Here is a 21515-nt window from a genome sequence, read left to right on the forward strand (position 1 = left end):
GTCACTCACATTTCAGAATTTGGCAAGTTAAAATATATACATGTTACCATTACACTTATTCTGGATTTTTAATGGCTAGTGCACAATCTGGGGAAGCTACCAAACATGTAATCATGTATTATTTAAAATGTTTTTACTGTATGGGAATACCAAAAATTATTAAAACTGATGATGGTTCTGGATATAGTAGATATATCAGAATTAAAAAAATTTCAGCAATTTTGTGTCCAATGGCAAACTGAGCAGAAAACAGGCATTCCTTATATTCTTGAAGGACAAGGAATAGTACAGGGAGCTCATGGTAGTCTTAAGACGCAACTTCAAAATATAAAGAAGAGGGAAATTTACCCTCAATAACCACATAGAGCATTGAATCATGCTCTTTTCGTTCTGAATTTTTTGAATATGGATACCTGTGAGCAATCTGCCACAGATAGATTTTGGCATGATGGCACCCAAGCAACTTTTGCTCAGGTGAAATGGAAAGATCCCGGCTTAGGAATATGGAAGGGTCCCAACCCAGTTTTAATATGGGGTCAAGGACATGTTTCTGTCTTTTCACAAGATGAAAATGAAGTTCAATGGCTACCTAAGTGTTTGGTGAGGAGTGTGGAGCAGAGGAATGTCAGCTCCAATGACATTCCTCTAGAGGTACTGGAGTAAAAAGCAGCTAAACCAATTTTCCTGATATTGAGGTTCCTTCCTGCAGTTTGAGGAAAACAGGATTGCTGAGAAGGTTGGGACAGAGGTTTTGTTACTAGTTAAGAAAGAAAGAAAGAAAGAAAGAAAGAGAGAGAGAGAGAGAGAGAGAGAGAGAGAGAGGAGGGAGGGAGGGAGGGAGGAGAGAGAGAGAGGAGAGAGAGAGAGAGAGAGAGAGAGAGAGAGAGAGAGAGAGAAAGCAAGCAAGGAAGGAAGGAAGAAAGGAACTCGGAGCCATTCTGCTTTTGGCTGACTAGCCTGGAATCAGTGCAGGCTCTTTTGAGATACTATCTAATAGCTGCACAAGAAGATTTTGCTAAGAGCTTTAAGGCAGCTCAATACAGTAATTTCACCCTCATCCTGAAGGGAGGCTTTTCCATAGTGCAAACCAAAAGTTATGCTGTAACAGAAATGTTTGTCTGAATTGTAGCTTAGGAAAGCTGCAATAAGTTGGGTAAATGAACAACCCCTAGTTAAAAACCGTCTGCCACCTAGTGCATCTCTGTTGGTTCTGGAATGGTTGAGAGAGCCTGGCAATAAAGGTGACTTTGGGGGAGTGGCACTGTCCCGAGTATTACAGCCCCCTATCGACAAATGTTACAACTCCATAGCAACGATACTCATTAAATCCTAAGACTGAAAGAGCCACTAGCGAATTGGGCTCTGGTTTCTAATTATCAGGGGAATTTTAAGGAGGTTATCTCAAGACTGACTGTGAACTTCAAAAATGAAGCAGTTTTGAGTTAACCTGCAATTTTAACTGTGGTGATTCTTGATTCATGAACTCTGGCTTGTTGAAAGATAATGTAAATAGGTCTGTCAAAAATCATTTCTAGATGAGTGATAAAGTTTGTTATAGGCAGTCCTATAGTTTCCCTTTGAATTAAGCTTGTAAAAAGGGTAAACATGTATAGTGATAGTTGATGCTAGGAATACACTTCTAGCTACTTGCTAAGGTTTATAAAGTTGTCCTATAAAATTTAAGTTTAAATATGAATAGTGATGTAAGTTTTTAAGAAGTATAAATACATGTGGTAAATAGTCATGCTAGTTATAAATATATAATGTTTATACTAGTATTAATGACCCAGAGTTTGGTAAAAAGCTAAGGGAATCTTTAAGTTTGATGTAGTTTATCTGATGTGGATTGCATCAAGAGTTTTTGATTTAAGAAAGGGCTTGGTACAGCTAAGGCTGTTATAGACATCTTAAGACCCACTCCAAAAAAGATATGCTATCTCTATCATCCTCTACTCCTATACTTGGGAAGTGAGGTAGCTATGGAGATCACTGTGGTGGTTGTAAGCTCAATAGGAACCTGGGCCAGAGCTAAGTTGAGCTCAGTACCCTCTCCTACCCGAGGCTGAGAGTCAAGGATGGGCAAATTTCTCTTGCCAGCTTCCCGACCTAAGCCAGACGGCACTTGATGGAAAGTGTACCTCCAAGACGGGTAAGGGTTGTCTGTCTGAAAAGGACAACCTAAGACAGACCTCAGCTTAACTGAGGGGTCCAAGGGACTCTTTTAAAAAATTAAGAGGAGGGACCCGTGGGAGCCCACAAAGGACCCTAGTGACATCTGAGCTTGCTTTACAAAGCAGGGCTGCATTAGGAGATGGCTGGACCATGTGCATGGTCACCAGGTGTCTGGAATGGTCTGCACTTGGCTGTATTGGGAGGAGGTCTTTTGCTCCACTCCTTGGCATTCCTTTAAAGAGCTCTTTAGTAGAGACAGAAGGGGTTGGTGGGTTCAGACCCAGGCCCTCCTGAGGCTATCCTGTGTTTTCTGTCTGTCTCTCTATATATACTTCTATCTACAAATTCCACATTTCTTCCTGCTCAAGAGTACCTTGGGGAAATAAGAGGGAGCTGGTTTCCCTCATCATAGAACATGGGTGGGTGCCAGAGGACAACTGTGGTAATCAGTTCTTTCCTTCCACCTTATGGGTCCTATGGATCAAGTTCAAGTCATTGTGCTTCTTGGAGAGCAGCTGAACCATTTTGGCAGCTCATTTTTAATTTATATCCACATATATATTAGATATTAAATTTGGAAAATAATAATAAATATACTAAATACACCTGAGCCTAGGAATTTTCTGATTTGTGTCTTAATTCCAATTATGGTCATTACCAGGACTTTATTATAACTACCTATGTATGATTTGAAAATGGTCACTTCAAAGTTCAATTAAAATAAATGAATGAGCACTTGGTAAGTTCACATTGTGCCTTCTAAAATTGAAACCAAGTATTTGTGGAGGCCCAAATTACTAAGGGTCAGAGAATGTGAGCTTGCATTACCCAGCAGGGCTGCATTAAGAGATGATTTGACTACAAGCATGTTTAACAGGTGTTTGGAAGGGTCTACACTTGGCTGTATGGTGTGCTTTGATCTTGCAAGGGGGAGGTCTTTTGCTGCTCCCCTTGGCATGTTATAAACAGCCTTATGAATAAACCTTTGAGGCTATTGGGTATTGATCCAGGCCCTCCCCAAGCTATCCTGTGTTCCTGTCTTTCTTCTCATCGGCTAGGTCTCTCTTTCTACCTAAAATTTTTTCATCCTTTCCTCCTCCTAAGAACCCTAGAATAGGTGGGGAAAGTGGGAGCTGAACTCCCAAGGATCCCCACAGGTGGTGGCTCAACATGGACTTAGGTACAAAGGATAAGAGAGAAGAGGGAACTGCGAGAGCGGGGGTGGGGGCATGCCTGGTAATGAATTAATGAATTAATTTGAGTCGGTGGTATTCTATTCCACAGGAGTAAAATTCTAAATATAGAGCAGAGTAGTTCAAATTAAGCTGAAGCAAGTAGTTAAAGTTAGGCTGCAATAAGTATCTCTCTCTGTCTCTGTTTCTGTGTCTTTCTCTCTAATAAAGTAACTCACAAGTTTAGTTTGAGAAATGTAGGCTTAGGTATATTAGGATAATATAGGCGTTAGGTCTAGAAATATGGTGAAGGTTTAATATAAAGTAACTTATATTAAGGGAGTAGTTCCCCCTCCCTGAGTACGGACAAGACCTGGGGTGCAGAAAGCAGCATCCAAGAACTAGCAGCCACAATGGACTTAGCAGTCTGGGTGACTTCAGAAGCCCCCATTGCAAGCTGCAAGCAGCAGCCCCGGGAACTGCAGCTGCCCAAGGTAGACATTGGCAACTGAGGCCCACGGGGTTTTGTAGCTTCATGGGTGGCAGACATTATAAGTAAGTCAATGCAAGCAGCAGGGTTCTGCACACTTTCCACCAAAAAAGAGCCATGGAGGAGAGCACCATGAGCCAGCAAGAGAGACATGGCCTAATGTTATGTGCGACCTTGACAAGTCCAGCAGAGACTTGGTGGGAGAGGCCAATGGCAGGCAGTGGCTGTGGCTTGTAGAGTGAAGCAGAGACTTCTGGCCCCAGGGACTAGAGCAGAGCCACATGGGTAGCTAGAGAATGAGAGCACAGGGTGCTGTGGCAGCTGTGTGAGAGACAAAGCCTTGAGAGAAAGATGCAGGGTATGCACCAGTAGGGCCAGGGAGCAGTCACCTTCAAGTTTGAGAGTGTTCCAGGGACAGCAGGGTCTCTGCAGAGGCTAGGCAGCATCCCTAAGGGTAGAACTGTGGCAGAAGCTGGTGCGGGACCCAAGGGAAGATGCTGGCTGACAGAATGCCAGGGTGGAATGAGCCCTGGCATGGAGAAAGCAGCGGAGGTATTGAAATCCTCCCCACAATGAAATGTACAGGGATTGAGACCCTAGCAGCAGTGTGTAAGCATTGCACAGAGCAAGACCCCTGGCAAGGCAGGTAACACAGCTGGGTGCATCGGCTGTGACTAGCCATGGCTGGGTTTCCTCCTGGACTGGGTTGCTGAATGAGAGTGGTAACTCATAGCTTCTGGAGGAACCTTGAGCCTCAGGGGCAAGAGGCAGTTGAGAGCCCTCAGCCCTAGGACCAGGACTGTAAGTAAAAAATAAAATAAAATAAAAAGCAGATTGGGACAAAGGCTTTGCTGCTATTTGAGCCAGCAGCCAAAGCTGTGCAGTTTCTGTTTGCTGGCTATAAGAAGGTCTCTTCTGAGAGCACTCTGCACCAGCCAGCTATTGTGGAGCAAACAGGTACAGCCTTGGATCAAAATTTCCTAAGGGAAGGCTATGGACTACAAAGTACAGATGTAGCTGAGAGTGAAAGTTACAGAGATGCTGGTTTGAACTGAATTGCTGCATTCAGGGGAACTGCAAAACATTTTGGTTGTGGGTTTCTTCATGCTTGGAACTTTAAGACTGGTATCAGAGAGCTTTCAGTGGAACTTTAAGACTGGTACCAGAAGTGTCTTTTTGAACTTTTTAGACTTAAGAAATGAGGTGGACAGGAGTGATTCAATTGCAATGGATCAATTTTGACTTTACATATGCATATAGATTCAATCAACTTATGGCTTATAAACTATTTTGTTTATCCATACATGCTTTATTAACTATGATGATTCATCAACTGACTGTGTAGAAATGGAACTGTTTGTGTAAAAAATGGAACTGGTTTTGTGCAGAAATTGAGAAGTTTGGGTTTTTTCTAACCAGGTTCAAGATGCAGTTTAAAAAATTATAGAGAAAATGGGGAGTTAATATTCCTCAGTCTCTTTAATTTTGAAAAAAATGTATTTTCTTGACACTTGAGTAGATTAATGTTAACTTATGCTAATGTACCCTATGTTTTGTATAGTTCTATAAAAATTGCTTTTGGATGTTTGGTAAAGTTTGTAAAGTGAAAATAGCTCTATTTAGAGTTTGCTTTTGGATGTAAGTTTGTGAGAATTGTAATTGTGTATAGGAATGTTTATGCCAGAATTTTGTTAAGATGTTGATATTGATGAATGATGGTTTGGTGATGCTAAGGAGTCTTTAGTTTTGCTGCAGTTGCATCAGGAGTTTATTGATTTATTTGATGAGGCTGCATCCAGAGTTTATTGGTTTTTAAAAAAGGGCTTGCTGTAGCTAAGACTGCTATAGACATCTTATACCATTTCAAAAACGCCATTCAATCTTTATTATCCTCTATTCCTTTACTAGGAGGCATAGTAGCCATAAGGAGCAAGGGTACTGTTATAATTATTCTAGCTATTTGAAAGCTCTTAGTGATAACCTGATTCAGAGCTGCATAGAGTTAAGATCTGTACCTCCATTTGAGATTTATATTATTAAGAAGGGAGAATTGCTTAAAGTAACAAAATTGCCTAAGATATATTCAGGGATGGGATTTTTGTCAAGTAAAAAAAATATATGTATATACATATATTTCACTCGGCATTGGTGGTGCATGCCTTTAAACCTAGCACTCAGGAGGCAGAGGCATGCAGATCTCTGTGAGTTCAAGGTCAGCCTGGTCTACAGAGTGAGATCCAGGACAGATAGGGTTGTTACACAATGAAATCCTTTCCTGAAAAACCAACCAACAAACCAAACCATCAAACAAAAATAAAAACAAAAACAGAATCAGCAAAGTGGGTTGAACTCTCTAAGGACCACAAATGCTGTGTATCTGGTTCATATTACCAGCTGTCTTCAGGACTGGTGCAAACAGCACACTATGACCAACACCCAGTGACCTCTCTTCTGGTTCATCTCCTTTGCTCAGTATACATTCACAGACCTGGAAAGTTCCAGACTGAGGCTTCTGCTTTACTCCAAGGCCCAAATCCATGCTCCAACTTGAAGATCAACTCAGGTTTGGTTGTGCAGTGCCCTGTAAATGGGGAATCATAGAGAAATGATTACGTTTCATCATTAAGTGATGTCAAGTCCACTGAAGAAAGACAATCCCATTGTTCATTTGGGCTATGGTGGGTGCATTCAAATTTGTTAATTTACACTCTTTGGAATATTCTTCACCTTTTGGAATATTACACTCAAGTGGCACAATAAATTATACAACGTAATTTTTAAAATTTCAATAAGCAGATGACAGGAAGAGACAAAGAGAAGAAATTGGAAAGACAACATTGTTGTTGAACATTATTTAACATATGTTATATTTGTTTATGCAGTAGAATATTTGTTTAATGATGCAAAGATATGTTGCATTCTTTTATGCTGCATTTGTTTAACTCTGTGAAGCTGTGTTACTTTGCTTACCTAAAACATCTGATTGATCTAATAAAGAGCTGAACAGTCAATAGCTAGGCAATAAAAAGTATAGGTGGGGCTGGTATGCAGAGGGAATAAATAGGAGGAAAAATGTAGGCTGAGAAAGACAGAAGAGAGAAGAGTGAGAGCAGGAGAAGAAGAGGAGGATGCCAGGGACCACTACCCAGCCACACAACCAGCCAAGGAGTAAGAAGGAAAGAAAGGAATATAGAATAAATAAAGGCAAAAGGTAGTAAGGATAATTTAAGTTAAGAAAAGCTAGGTAGAAGTAAGTCAAGCTAAGGCTGGGCATTCATAAGTAAGAATAAGTCTCATGTGATTATTTGGGAGCTGGGTGAGTGGTTAACAAAAGAGTAAAAACAAACAAAAAACAAACAAACAAAAAACCCAACTAAATGCTACTTAGGACATCCTAGACAAGGAAAGTGGCCTTAAAAAGAACCAGCCATAAATTTCCCTGGAGTTCTCAACTATGACCTTGCACATGGCTACTAGAATGACTGCAAAAGTTGACCCAGACAATGATAATGCTGAGCTGCAGAGTCCCCAGTGAGCAAAGGTTCACAAGTTCCCAACAAAACAAAAAATCAATTGGAAATTTAGAAAACTGATGGCATAAATATAAATTAGTATTGATAATAAGAAATGCATGGGAGGCTGGGCAGTGGTGGTGCATGCCTTTAATCCCAGCACTCGGGAGGCAGAGCCAGGCAGATCTTTGTGAGTTCGAGGTCAGCCTGGTCTACAGAGCGAGATCCAGGAAAGGCACAAACTTACACAGAGAAACCCTGTCTCGAAAAACAAAAAAACAAAAAAAGAAATGCATGGGAGGCAGAGGCAGGTGGATCTCTGTGAGCTCAAGGCCAGAATGGTCTACAAAGCAAGTTCCAAGACAGCCAGGACTACACAGAAAAAAAAAAAAAAACCTGTCTTGAACATCGCCAATACCTACCCAAAAGAGAAAGAAGAAATGTAGTTTATGTTTCTTTAAAAAGTATATCCAGGGACTAGAGATGTAGCTCATTGGTGGGGCACTTGCCTAGTATTCAAGTAGCCCTGGTTTCAATCCCAAGAACCAAATAAGCCAGCAGTGGTCTCACATACTGGGTTGTGAGACAAGAATTTCAAACTCTCCTATATAGGAAATCCAAACTCAGTGTGGCATATATGAGACCTAACTCAAACAAACAAAACAAAATATAGAAATACTACAGAGCAATAGTCTCCCACTTTTGAGTATGTGTGTGTATAAGTATATACATTTAGATTATAGAAACATTTGCAGAGAAATTTGCACTGCCGTCATTGCTGTAGGACTGTCCATAAAACCCAGGATATAAAATCAAGTGGGTGATAATCAACAGAAGAAATGGTAAAGAGAATGTGGCATGTACACACAACTGCATGAACAGTGGCATGGATAGAGCTGGAGGGATTTTTTAAACCATAGAATAGTTTGAGATGAGCTGCAGCTGTGATGCTGAGCTGTGGGAGGTCTTAGCCAGCAGTCATGGTAATGAGGTAAAGAGAACTAGAGAGCAGCTATCTAGGTCTCCCAGGAAGGTGAAGGGGCTGGTAACATTCCCTCACAGGACTCACACAATCACTCAACAGATTCCAATGAGGAAATGTGTCTGCTTATCCTCCTGTGGCATAAAGATGTAAACACTGCCTTAGGGTGCAATTTTCAGTGAGAGCTGCTTGAGATTCATCTTTGCTCTCTATTGTAGGAAACTCATTCATTCATCAGGACAGATGAAAATGCATGGAACCTTTATTCTCTCTCCCCAGCAATGTCAGAAGACATAAGTAAAACATGACAGGCACAGAAACAAAACCTGGCATGTTCCCATCACGCTTACAAGCTATAATTTAACTCAAAGCTGTAAAGTACTGGTTGCTAGAGTGTGGAAAAGATAAAGGACAAAGTCACAGAAAAAGATATGTAGAGCCACTGGGTGCCTTTGGAAGGAATGAAAAACCTATAATGTTCAGTAGCACAGCAGTGAACTTATAGTTGGTAAATTACCTGAGTATTTCCTAATAGCTGTCAGAGAAGTTTGAAATGATCCACATACAAAGAATACCTGAGCTCACAGCCTCACCAACTACTATCAGATAATCATTGCACCTCAGTAAGTGTATTGCAAAGACACACTGTCCTACATAAAAACGCATGGGGGTTTCTCTCCTAAAGTGTCTATCGAGCTACTACCAACAGTTAGCCATATTCTCTTCGTTCTCAACCAGGCAGAAAGGAGTTGCTAGTAGATTTACAGAGGGGTCAGACTCACCCACGAACACCAGGCTGCTGTAGTTCTCCAGCATCACATCCCTGTACAGGGTCCTCTGAGCAGCATCCAGGTCCTGCCACTCCTGCCAGGTGAAGTCCACAGCCACATCCTCAAAGGACACTGATCCCTGTAATGACAGATGTCTCTTCAACCCAAGCACCATGAAGTCTTGGGAACAGAAAGTGGCACCTCAGCCTTCACTGTGACGTGCACTTAAACAGCATCTTACAGAAGGTGCAGCTCAGTTTGTATTCTGGCTTCGTTAGCTTCTCTAGTACTGTAGGAAAACAAAACCAAACAACAAACTGGCCAAAACAACCTGGGGAGGAAAGGGTTTGTTTGCCTTAGAGGTGACAGTCCACCATCAAGGGAAGCCAAGGCTGGAACCATGGCCGGAACTGAAGCAGAGAGCTCTGGTTATTGGCCTCTCTATGGTATGGTCGGTGTGCCTTTTTTATGCAACCCAAGACCACCTGCCCTGGAGTGGCTCCACCCACAATGGGCTGGACCTTCCCACACCAATCCTCAGTCAAGAAAAAGGCCCCACAGACTTGTCACAGGACAACCTGATGGAGGCATTTTCCCAATTGAGGTTCCCTTTCCTTGATGACTATAGCTTGTGTCAAGTTGCACACACACACACACACACACACACACACACACACACACACACACACAATAGAAAACACAGTCTGTATTTTTGGGAAAGAAAAAAAATCAATACAAATATATTCTGTATTTATGCAGTGATTCAAGAAAATAGGACTGTAGACCTTTCCATGCAGTTCAAATGGAAACAAAATCCAAGGAATAATATTCATGTGTGTAAGTTTTGTGTTATTAAGTTCAAGGGGAAGACATTCATAAGCCCAGCCATATAAAAATAATATCAAATCTGTGAAAGCATAAACCTTGATGAAAATACAAATACTCAGGCTGGTGGCACAGCATTATAATAGAATCTATGCCCAGAGTTGCACTGCTGTGAGATCTGTTCCTAGCATCTATTGCAGACTAGATAATGCTCTTGAAATATGGATCCTTGGGGCTGAAGAGAAGGCTCAGCAGTTAAGGGCACTTCTTTGGCTTTCAGAAGACCCTGGTTTGGTTTCAGCAATCACACAGTGGCCCACAGCCACCTGTAGCATCTGGTCCAGGTGATCCAACACCCTATTCTGACCTCCCCAGGCACCAGGCATGACATGAATGTGGTGCATGTGTTGTATTTTTAAAAGGCAGGAAGGAGTTACACCATACAACAGGGCCCATGTAGGAGGTTTATTGAGAGGAGGGGAGAGAAGGGGGCAGGCACCAGTCCTTTGGGATAAGAGTGAAGGAAGAGAAAGAGAGAGAGGGCAGGTGTACAGAGCTGGCCTTTTATAAGGAAACATAGGGAATATGCACAGGGTGTTCTCCTAGTGGCTGCAGCTGAGGATATGTCCTGTTAGGACCCTAAGGGCATGCCAGTAAAGATGCCTAAATACTAACAGTGTGTACATATGATTGACTTGCCTCTGCCTCCTAAGTGCTGGGATTAAAGACATTAGCCACCACTCCCAGGCTACACCTTGCCCTCTATGAAAACTGATTGGCTAATTAGAACTTTAATTTGGATTATGGAAAGGTTGGAATGGTGCAGTTCCACAGTCCAATTACAAATAACCTTGGGTATTATTCCTTCCCCTAATGTCCAGTCACTGCCAGTCTCTGCTTCTGACCTGAGAGCCTTATGACTACCAAATGACACCTTGGTAATACATTAATGTACCACAGCATGAGCTTCTAGCAACCAAAGGCTAAGAATTTATCAGATGATGCCTGAGACCCATACTTGAGGTCTTCCCCTCTTGCTTGAGGACTGCCTACCTGATGTTTCCAGCAATGTATTTCAAGTGCTTCCACCCACTGCTTTAATTTTTTTTAGTACAAAAGCTTCATGAAATTGTTACCATATTGAAACATGGAATTTGGGGTAATTAGTAAATCAGTGTTCCAAAATCATGATCACTCATGTTTGGTTTCAAAATAAACTCTTGTCCTTGCTGAAGTAACAGCTGTGATTTTGTGTATGTGCTTTAAAGATTTATTTTATTTTTAATTTTGTGCTTGTGTATGTGAGTGCAGTAGCCCATTGCTGCCAGAAGAGCTGTCAGGAGAGGGTTTGAATCTCTTGGAGCTGCGAGGTACAGGCAGTTGTGAGCCTCCCGACATGGATGCCGGGAATGGAGCTCAAGCCCTCTGCAAAACCAGTACATGCTTTCTCTGTTTGAGACCATGTTTCTTTGTGTAGTTTCAAATTGGCCTGGAACTCACAGAGATCCACCTGTCTCTGCCTCCCAAGTGCTAGGATTAAAGGCGTGGGCCACCACAGGTTAGCAGTATGTGCTTTTAAGTCCTGGGATCATCTAGAGGCCTTAAGAGCTGCATACAAATTAATTCCATTTTGTAGAAAGGCACAAGGTCCTGGTGCCCACATAGCACTAGAGAAACCAGGAATGTTGTACATGCAGGCTTTTCTCTTCAACCGAAGGTATTTACACCCTTTTCCCACCGAGAAGGTTGGGAGTGGATGTTGTTTATAGCCTGGTGATCTTTGCTACTCTGTAGAACCAGGTGTCACCCAAATTCCCCAGACTCCTGAGAAATGTTTCTCAGTCAATAGAGCCCATTCTCATGAGAGGTCCCATGTACTTTGCAAAGGAGTTTGGATGTAGTCATGCCTTAAACTTTGTTGTGATAAATGTTGTGAGGAAACTTTTCTGAAATTGTACTATGTTTAAATATGTTACAAATAAACTGCTTGGGGTCAGAAGTTTGAACCAGTCTGGCTACCTAACTAACTCATATGAACCAGATTTTCTTCTTAGCTCTTGCAGATAGTTCCTCTACTGGTGTGGCTGAAGCATCTGCAGGAGCCCCCACAACTAGTGTCCAATGTGAGGGGCTCAACCCTTGGAGAAGGTAAGTGTGGTGGCTTGAGTGAGAATGGCCCCCATAGGCCCATAGCTTTGACTGCTTGGTCAGCAGGGAGTGGACCACTTGAAAGGGTTAGAAGGCGTGGCCTTGTTGGAGGAAGTGTCACTGGGGGTGGGCTTTGGGTTTCAAAAGCCATTCCAAGCCCAGAGTTTCTCTTCCTGCTGCCTGTGGATCCGATGTAGAACTCTTAGCTAATTCTCCAATCCAGCACCATGTCTGCCTGTGTGCTGCCATGCTCTCTGCCATGACTGTAATGAACTAAACCTCTGTACTGTAAGAAAGACCCCAATTAAATGCTTTCCTTTATAAGAAGTGCCATGGTCACGGTGTCTCTTCACAGCAATAGAACAGTGACTAAGTAAGAAAATTTTTCTTTAAATAGAAATTAGGGGCAGGAATTTGATCCTCTTAGTAAGGGTTCACAGCAATAAGTGAGAGAGTGGAATTAATACGGATTCTTCCCAGTTCTCTGAGACAAAGCATTTTACACAATTATTCAAATATTTGTTAAAATCTTATGGAGCAAAATATTCAGAGCGCTCAAGACTCTGTAATTTTGTACAAGCAACTGTAAAATTTAATCCTTGGTTCCCTAAACAAAAACCCAGAGATGTTGAAAATTGGAAATGTATAGGAGCCAAGGTAAAGGCAGCTATTTATATATAGATGTGGACTTAGTTTTCCACACATAACAAAATTCCTGAGGCAGGTGTGTTTGCCAGCCCAGGTTGATATAATACATGAGATAAGCCAAAGTTTCCTGTGTCTCAGGCTTTGGAGGGTCCATGCAGCAATCAAACATCTCCAAAGCTTTGAACCCTGGAAGAGGAACATCCCAAAATCCAATTTCCTCCTGGCCTCACCTCTGGAGGCTCCCATACTTCCCAATAGTGCCCCCTGGGGACTAAGCCAGGCTTCTAGGTTCAACATTCTAGGTCCATATGGGCTCAGTGCTGGTGGAAACCAGAAGAAGGCATCAGATTCCCTGGAGCTAGAGTTTTTATGTGGTTATGAGCCACCCAGAGTGAGTGCTGGGAACTGAATTCAGGTTTTCTCCAAAAGCAGCCAGTGCTTCTAAGCACTGAGCCATCTCTCCATCCATCAGGCTTATTCTTTTAGTCTATACTGGTAAGACCTCACCAGGGTCCCACGAGCTCTACGTTAGTTCTTTTCAAGGACAGTGACCCCCAAAGAACCCCAGCTAAGCTCTGCTTTCCCATCACCCCCTATATACTAATCTCAGAGACAAAACTTGGACTCTGCTGTTCAAATCACAGCAGATGCTGTAGGAAGGTCTGAGGTCTTCAGTGGGCACACTGCACATGAAGCCTGTGTGACAGCCTTGAAGTTTCTGTGGGTTTGACACTATGGAAGCTGTCTTCTCACTTGACCAATACATCCCAACGCGTCCTTCAGAGTCGGCAGGGACCTCTCCATGGCATTTATACATAGAGGCAGTCTGAAGGAGCCCTTGCCATCTGGAGCTTTGCTGCATTTCCTATGCAGTAAAAAGGCTTGCTCCAGGGGGGAGCTTGCTGTCCAAGAGAACGTTCCAAAATAATGCACCTTACCTGTGTAGTCCTATAAGCAGCTACTAGACACATGAGTGTGTTTTAAAAGTTCTTTTTAAGAAATACATAAATGATGTTTAGTTATATGTGGCAGGGATAGGGGCTGTGTGCACATGCCACAGTGTGTGTGTGCGCGTGCGTGCGTGCGTGCGTGCGTGCGTGCGTGCGTGCGTGCGTGTGTGTGTGTGTGTGTGTGTGTGTGTGTGTGTGTAGGTCAGAGAACAACTTGAGGCTTGAGTTGGTTCTTTCTTTACATGCGGATACCAGGGATTGAACTCAAGTCATCAGGACTGGCAGAAAGCACCTTTATCTGATGAGCCACCTCTCTGGTCTTAAAAAAAATTATTTTCTTTTATTTATTTATTTACTTATTTATTTACATGTGGGTTTTGAGTAGAAATGTGACTTTTTTAATGATTTATTTTTCTTTTATGTTCATTGGCTTGACCTGCATGTACATCTATGTGAGCATGTTGAATCCCCTGGAACTGGAGTCACAGACAGTTGTGAGCTACCATGTGGGTGTTGGGAATTGAACTCAGGTCCTCTGGAAGAGCAGCTTGTGCACTTAGCCTCTGAGCCATCTCTCCAACCCTGAAATGTGACTTTTATTACTGAAAAACACACTAGGACTGGAGAGATGCCCAGTGGTTAGGAGTGCTTCCTGCTCTTGCATAGGACCTGAGTCCAATTCCCAATACCCACATAGGGCAGACCACAGCAACCTGTGATGCCAGCTCCAGGAGAGCCGATGCCTCTTCTGGCCTCCACTGGTACTGCACTCATGTGCACATGCTAACTCAGAGACACACCTACATGTAATTTAATAATAAATGTCAATCATCCCCAGTTTACTCATGGAGATATCATCTATTTTCTTTTTCCTGGACGATCCATGCGTCCCTCTTTGGGTCTTCCTTGTTAGCAAGCTTCTTTGGAGTTGTGGGTTGTTGTCTGGTTATCCTTTGTTTTACATCTAGTATCCACTTATGAGTGGGTACATACAATGTTTGTCCTTCTGAGTCTGGGTTACCTCACTCAGGATGATATTTTCTAGTTCCATTCATTTGCCTGCAAATTTCCTGATGTCATTGTTTTTCTCTGCTGAGTAGTACTCCATTGTGTATATGTGCCACATTTTCTTTATCCATTCTTCAGGTAAGGGGTGTCTAGGTTGTTTCCAAGTTCTGGATATTACAAATAGTGCTGCTATGAACATAGTTGAGCATGTGTCCCTGTGGTATGATTGAGCATTCCTTGGGTATATGCCCAAGAGTGGCATAGTTGGGTCTTGAGGAAGATTGATTCCCAATTTTCTGAGAAACTGCCACACTGATTTCCAAAGTGGCTGTACAAGTTTGCACTCCCACCAGCAGTTGAGGAGAGTTCCCCTTGCTCCACATCCTCTCTAACATAAGCTGTCTGCAGTGCTTTTGATCTTAGCCATTCTGACAGATGTAAGAAAGTGTCTCAGAGTCATTTTGATTTGCATTTCCCTGATGACTAAAATGTCTTTTGGCCATTTTAAATTCTTCCCTTTGAGAATTCTGTTAAGCTCTATAGCCCATTTTTTAATTGGATTGTTCATTATTTTGATGTCTAGTTTCTTGAGTTCTTTATATATTTTGGAGATCATCCCTCTGTCAGATGTGGGGTTGGTGAAGATCTTTTCCCATTTTGTAGGCTGGATGGGTAATGGAGGGTAGGAGATAGGGGATGAGAACATAAGGGAATGGGAATTTGAGCTGGAACAGGGATGGAGTGGGAAACTATGAAAGAGATACCATGATAGAGGGGGACATCATGGGGATAGAGAGAAACCCAGTGCTAGGGAAGTTCCCAGGAATCCCCAAGTATCACCCCAGCTTGGACTACTAGAAATAGTGGAGAGGGTGCCTGAACTAAACTGGCTTACCCCAGTGATCAGATCAGTGAATACCCTAACTGTCATCACAGAGCTTTTCTCCAGTGACTGATGGAAGCAGATATAGAGATCCACAGCCAAACATCAGGCAGAGATCCAGGAGTCCAGTCAGAAAGAGAGAAGGGGGATTCTATGAGCAAATGCATCAAGACCATGATGGGGAAACCTGCAGAGATGACCAAACCAAACTAGTGGGAACTCATGAAAGTTGGATCAATTGCAGTGGAGCCTCCATGGGACTGGACTAGACCCTCTGTATGGCGAGACAACTGTGTAGCTTGATTTACTTGGGGATCCCCTGGTGATAGGATCGGAATTCATCCCTGGTACAGGAGTGGGCTTTTTGGAGCCCACTACCTATGATGGGACACCTGGTGCAGCATTGAGGCAGGTGGAAGGGCTTGGATTTGCCTCTACTGGATGTGCCTCCCCATGGGAGGCCTTTCCTTCTTATGGGGGAGTAGAGGGTGGGTTGGGAGGAGGAGGTTGGGGGGGCAGGAGGAGGGAAGAGGGGTATCTTTAGTGTGTAAAATGAATGAAAATATTTTCTTAATAAAAAGTAAAAAAAATATAAAAAATAAATGTCAATCATTTTGCTTTTTCTTTTCTTAAACATTTTTTGAGATTATACTATAATTACATCATTTCTCCCTTTCCTTTCCTCCATTCAAATTCTCCCATGTAGCCCTCTTTGCTCTCTTTCATGGCCTCTTTTTCTTTAATTGTTGTATATATATATGTGTGTGTATATAAATATGTGTTCCTAAATATATAAGCACAACCTGCTCAGTCTATGTAATATCTCTTGTTTGTATAAGTTTTCAGGGGTGACCACATTTTTGAGAATTTTGCAGTTTATGGAATATTAATCATGTTACTAGAATCCCTTACAATCTATAGTAGAATAGTACCATCAAATACTTAAATGTCAAATTTTTAAAAGAAAAGGGTATATACACCCACCTAAATCCCCATATACTCTGCTACATTTAGCTATGTTAAATTTAAAATTCTTCACTATAAAGGATAATGCTTCTTCTGATGCCCTAAAGGAAGCACAGCCTGGAGCATGTGTTAAATGGGGAGATCTAGAGACTAATCAATGAAAAGCAACTGATGTTCTTCTAACATCAGGAAATGGGTATCCTTATGTTTTTCCAGAAAATGAATGAAGTCCCAGATGGTTCGTGCTTTGATGAATTCAACCAGGACAGCATTCTGGAGACCTCCAGACAAAAGAAGCATCTGAGGATACATGGTAAACTCATCAAGAGGAGACATTCCAAGAGGATGAGGAAGTTGATAACTTGGGGAGACATCAAGACTCATCAAGCTGAGACTTTAGGGAAACAGCAGGGATGCAATGCTACTGACCCAAAAATATTACTGTTATATTAACAGACTGTATTACATGCTAATTCTCAGCTCGTCAATGCAGAATCCAAATGTCTTTTTTCAGGGGGGAATAAAATGTATATATAAAATGTAATAGAAGACAGTATGATTGTTTTGCCATGCTAAGGATTATTTTTATCTTTTAGGACCAGTTGCCTGGATAAAAGATGGTATAAAAATATTTAGTCCCATGAATGGGGGACATTTTGGTTGGACTAATCTAATGGGATCAGTCCAAATGCAATAATATGGATTTTAGCATAATTAAGTACTCCTAAGAAAGTCGTGATGGTGGAAACTATAGTTGTATGAAGATGAAAAAAGGAATATCTGGTGTATTTCTTACCAAAGTTGGTATTATTGTACCTAGAATAGTTCTATCTATTGCCAATGGTTTAGACAATAACCTCTGGCTTCATTTGGCACATGGCAGTCAACAGACACAATCCTTTTGTGTCAGAGGAGACCCATCTATTCCTTGGCTCTTAAAAATAAGTTTATATGGCATAGGAGTCACTATATGCACTATACACAAATCATGGGGGACAAAATAGAATCCATTCACACCCATATACACAAGGCTTCCTCTGACATTCCTATCTATGGTATTTTCTATCACTTTGTTTATGCTTTAAATGTACTTACATCTCTCTTTATTGCAATTTTACCTCTAATCATACCATACCCTCTGGTAAACAACTGCATTTGGGATGGACGTTTTTGCATGGGGGAAGTGGGAGACCTGCTCTTACTTTTCCCCCAGGGTACTCTTGAGAAGTGAGAAATATTTAGATAGAAATATAGAAGAGAGACAGATAGGAATATAGGATAGCCTTGGGAGGGCCTGGGTAAAAACCCACCAGCCCCTTCTGTCTCTGCTAAAGGGTTTTTTATAGATATGCCAAGGGGTGAGCAAAAATTCCTCCCCCTTGCACAGCCAAGTGCAGACCCTTCCAAACACCTGGTAACAATGCATGTGGTCAATCCATCCCCTTATGCAGTCCTGCTGTGTAAAGTAAACTTAGATATCACTAGGAAACCTCTGTGGACCCCAACAGGGGGAGGGGGCGCTGAAAATGCTACTTACACTGCCCTTCCTGAAAGTTATAAAGGTTTATGTAGGTTAGGCCATGTTATACCCATTTTGCTCAGTAAATCTTTGCAATAAATAGAATTAAGGACAGTTAAGGCTACACAGAGAAACCTTGTCTAGAAAAACCAGAGAGAGAGGGAACTCACCCTGAGAATTGTGATGATTCTTTGCACGTATTGGATCCTGTTGTAATGGTTGCAGCCTCAATGGCTTTGTTATTGCCTATCCTAGGAATAGTTACTAGAATGCAAAGAGAGGTCTCAAAGATGGCATGCGTGATTAGTAAAACTAATAATATCACAGCAAACATATTATCAGAAATTAATCAAGAGATGGTGAATTGAGGACCATAGTTTTACAAAATAGAGCTACTATAGATTATTTGTTGCTCAGGCAAAATCTTGTTTGTCAACAATTCCCTGGCATATGTTGCTTTAATGTTTTAGATTTTTCTTATAAATGATTTTTATTTTTCTTATAAATGATTTTTCTTATAGATGGTCAAATTAATGATTTGCATAAAGAGATAGACAAAATCTCTCAAGTGACCTTTGAATGGCCATCATGGTTAAGGTGGTTTTCTCTTGGTCCTCTTCTACCTATTCTTATAATTCTCTTATGCTTGCCTATATTAATTAGACTAGTCATAGACACAATGCTTCCACATGGGCTCTATAACAGCCACTATTTTTTCTTTGAAAACAGAAAGAGGGAGATGTAGAAGAGCACAGATAGCACTAGAGAAACTGGACAGTTAGAAATGCAGGCTTTTCTCCTCAATGGAAGGGAATGTATACCTGTTTTCCAAAACTGTACTGTGCTTGTTATTGTCAAAACAGCTTGGGTCAGACTCTAGAAGCTTGAAGCAGTCTGGCTAATAAAGTTGTGCGGAACCAGATTTCCTTCTTGGCACTCACAGATGGTTCCTCTGTTGGCTGTAGCGCTTGCAGAGAACCTCATACCATTCCCTTTGGTATGCATTGTTTTTGATGCCCTACATGTACAGAATTAAATTACTGTGCTGGAATTGTCTTTCTGAGAAAGCAAGCGACATTCAGATGTGGTGTCCACTGAGAACGCAGTCTGTCTTTCAGCGCTCAAGCCAAGCAAGGCACCTCTTCTGACCTTTCCCTTTGCTGATTTCTCCCAGTAGGAACCAACCGAATGCTGCATCGAGCATACCTTTCCTCACAGGACTAGAGAGCTCACAGCGGCCGTTCTTCCTGCTGCCATCTCTCAGGTGCTGGGACAATGGGCATGTATCATCCTGTGTCTACCTGCCTACCTGTTTCTCTGGCCTCCCTCCATCCACAAAGTTTCAAGTGGAGCCCAGGCTGGCATCAAAGTCATAATCAACCTGCCTCAGCTCCCAAGAGGTAGAATTAAAAATGTGCCAAGCTGGGCAGTGGTGGTGCACGCTTTTAATCCCAGCACTGGGGAGGCGGAGCCAGGTGGATCTCTGTGAGTTCGAGGCCAGCCTGGGCTACAGAGTGAGTTCCAGGACAGGCTTCAAAACTATACAGAGAAACTTTGTCTTGAAAAACCAAAAAAAAAAAAAAAAGAAAGAAAGAAAGGAAGAAGAAAGGAAGGAAGGAAGAAAGGAAGGAAGGAAGGAAGAAAGAAAGAAAGAAAGAAAGAAAGAAAGAAAGAAAAAGAAAGAAAGAAAGAAAGAAAAAGAAAAAGGAAAAAAAAGTGTGCCCTATCCATATCTGTATTTCTGTGTGTGAGGGTAGAAGACAGGGTCTTTCTAGGTAGCCCATGTTGCCCTCCAACTCAAAACAGTACTCCAGAATCCACCTCCTCAGTGCTAGGATGACAAGTGCATGGGGACATGAGGATGGTTGGATGGGGACTAGGACCCTCTTTTTTTGTGCTTTCTCTTTTCTCTGTGGCTGACTGGAATAGCAAGGTCTGTGGGCTACCCTTCCTCACACATACGATAAATCCTAGAAGCAATGACCTTCTAAGGGAATGCAATATGTCTCTCAGCCCAAGCACCTTCCTTTGGTCAACCTCCCTCGGGCCTATGTGCTGGTCACACAGATGCTGCTCACTTATCACTGCAATGGTGCCGTGACACCAGCTGGCTTTTCACTGTCTCAGTGAGGAAGACTGGCAGGCTCCTCCAGGACTTGTTCTGTGGGACCTTGCCATGACCTTCTCAGGAAGGAAACCCACCTTCCAGGAAAGCTCTAAGGCAGGCTGGGGCACTGTACAGGCTCCCTTGCCAGAGTGAACAGAGCAGGTGCCTGAGCCCTGGTTCTTTACCCAGGAGGATGAAGAGCTGCGTGGAGGCTAATACTCTCCCAGGTGGCTGTGACAGAGGCTGACCTGCCAATCTAAATTCCCAGCTGTCCTATTTTAATACGGTCACTATGCAGATAATCACAGGGGACCCAAGGCCCTGAAAGATCAGGTGCAAGACAGCCAAGCCTCCGCAGCCCGGGTGGCAGTTTGGCTTCTCTCAAATCCAACCTGAATGTGGCCCGAGGGGATAAAAGGCTGGTGAGTGCACCGTCTAAGGAAAGACAGGAGGCAGAAACAGATGGAAGGACAGTCAGCTATGACAGAAGCCTCCTCTCAAGGAGTCCGTTGAGCGTGGGACAGACAGACAGACAGACTCCCCTGACAGCCATAGTCTGACAGCTCCTCAGCTTCCAGTCCAAGGGACTTCGAAAGAGCAACTATTGGGCATTGTCATCAATCTACACCCCTGGCAATTGGACCACAAACCCTTCCTTGAAGGAGAATGGGAGCAGTCCCCTCTGTGGTAGGTATACCTGAACTCTATTGTAAGGATTACTCATTTAAAAGAATACCTTCCACAGCCTGAAAATCCTTCTTTTCTTTTTTATCGGACAGGGTCAGGGTGTTTGGGATTTTTGAGAACGGTTATTTGTTTGTGTGATTGGAGTAGAGTCCATGATGGTCTTGCAGATGCTAAGCAAGGATTCTGCCTCTGAACAACAGCCTTCCCCTCCCCTCCGTCTCTCTCCCTCTGTCTCTCGGACAAGGTTTCCTATGTACTTTTAACAAGTTTCAAACATCTGTTCCTCCTGCCTATGCCTCTCCAGGGGTAGGGTTACAGGAGTGTGCCACAGAGGCCCGTTTTATTCTGAGAGACTGTGCTCTGCCAGGCCTGTGCTGACAGGGAGGAACTAATGCTGACCCTTACAACACCCCGTGAAACATGGATGTGGCTCCATTTTATGGGAGAGGAAAACCAGTTCCAAGGGAATAAACCGCTAACCTGGACTGCACAGCTGGCAAGTGTTACACTGGAGTTCAGGTCCAAACAATTGTGTACTTCTTTGGAGATGTGGTCTTACTCTGTAGCTCAGGCTGGCCCTAAATACCCACAATCCTCCTGCCTCCCAAGTGCTGGGATTTCAGGGGTGCACTGCCATGCTGTCTTAACCACTGTTCTATTGCTGTGAAGAGACACC

The 21515-nt window shown here is 42.6% G+C and overlaps 1 protein-coding gene across 2 annotated transcripts in view; it reads right to left on the bottom strand.

Moving 5' to 3' along the window:
- LOC114688989 (zinc finger protein 717-like) overlaps positions 1 to 21515 on the bottom strand; it is a 44424-nt gene that overhangs the window by 19502 nt on the left and 3407 nt on the right. For both annotated transcript variants that reach the window (XM_028863444.2, XM_037206062.1), the window contains exons 2-3: positions 9111 to 9237; positions 6323 to 6415 (exon numbers count right to left, since the gene is read on the bottom strand). In XM_028863444.2, the coding sequence (XP_028719277.1) occupies positions 6323 to 6415; positions 9111 to 9237 (220 nt within the window). The remainder of the gene's footprint in view (positions 1 to 6322; positions 6416 to 9110; positions 9238 to 21515) is intronic.

This window comes from Peromyscus leucopus, chromosome 5, assembly GCF_004664715.2.
Source record: "Peromyscus leucopus breed LL Stock chromosome 5, UCI_PerLeu_2.1, whole genome shotgun sequence".
In the NCBI taxonomy this organism is placed as follows: domain Eukaryota; kingdom Metazoa; phylum Chordata; class Mammalia; order Rodentia; family Cricetidae; genus Peromyscus; species Peromyscus leucopus.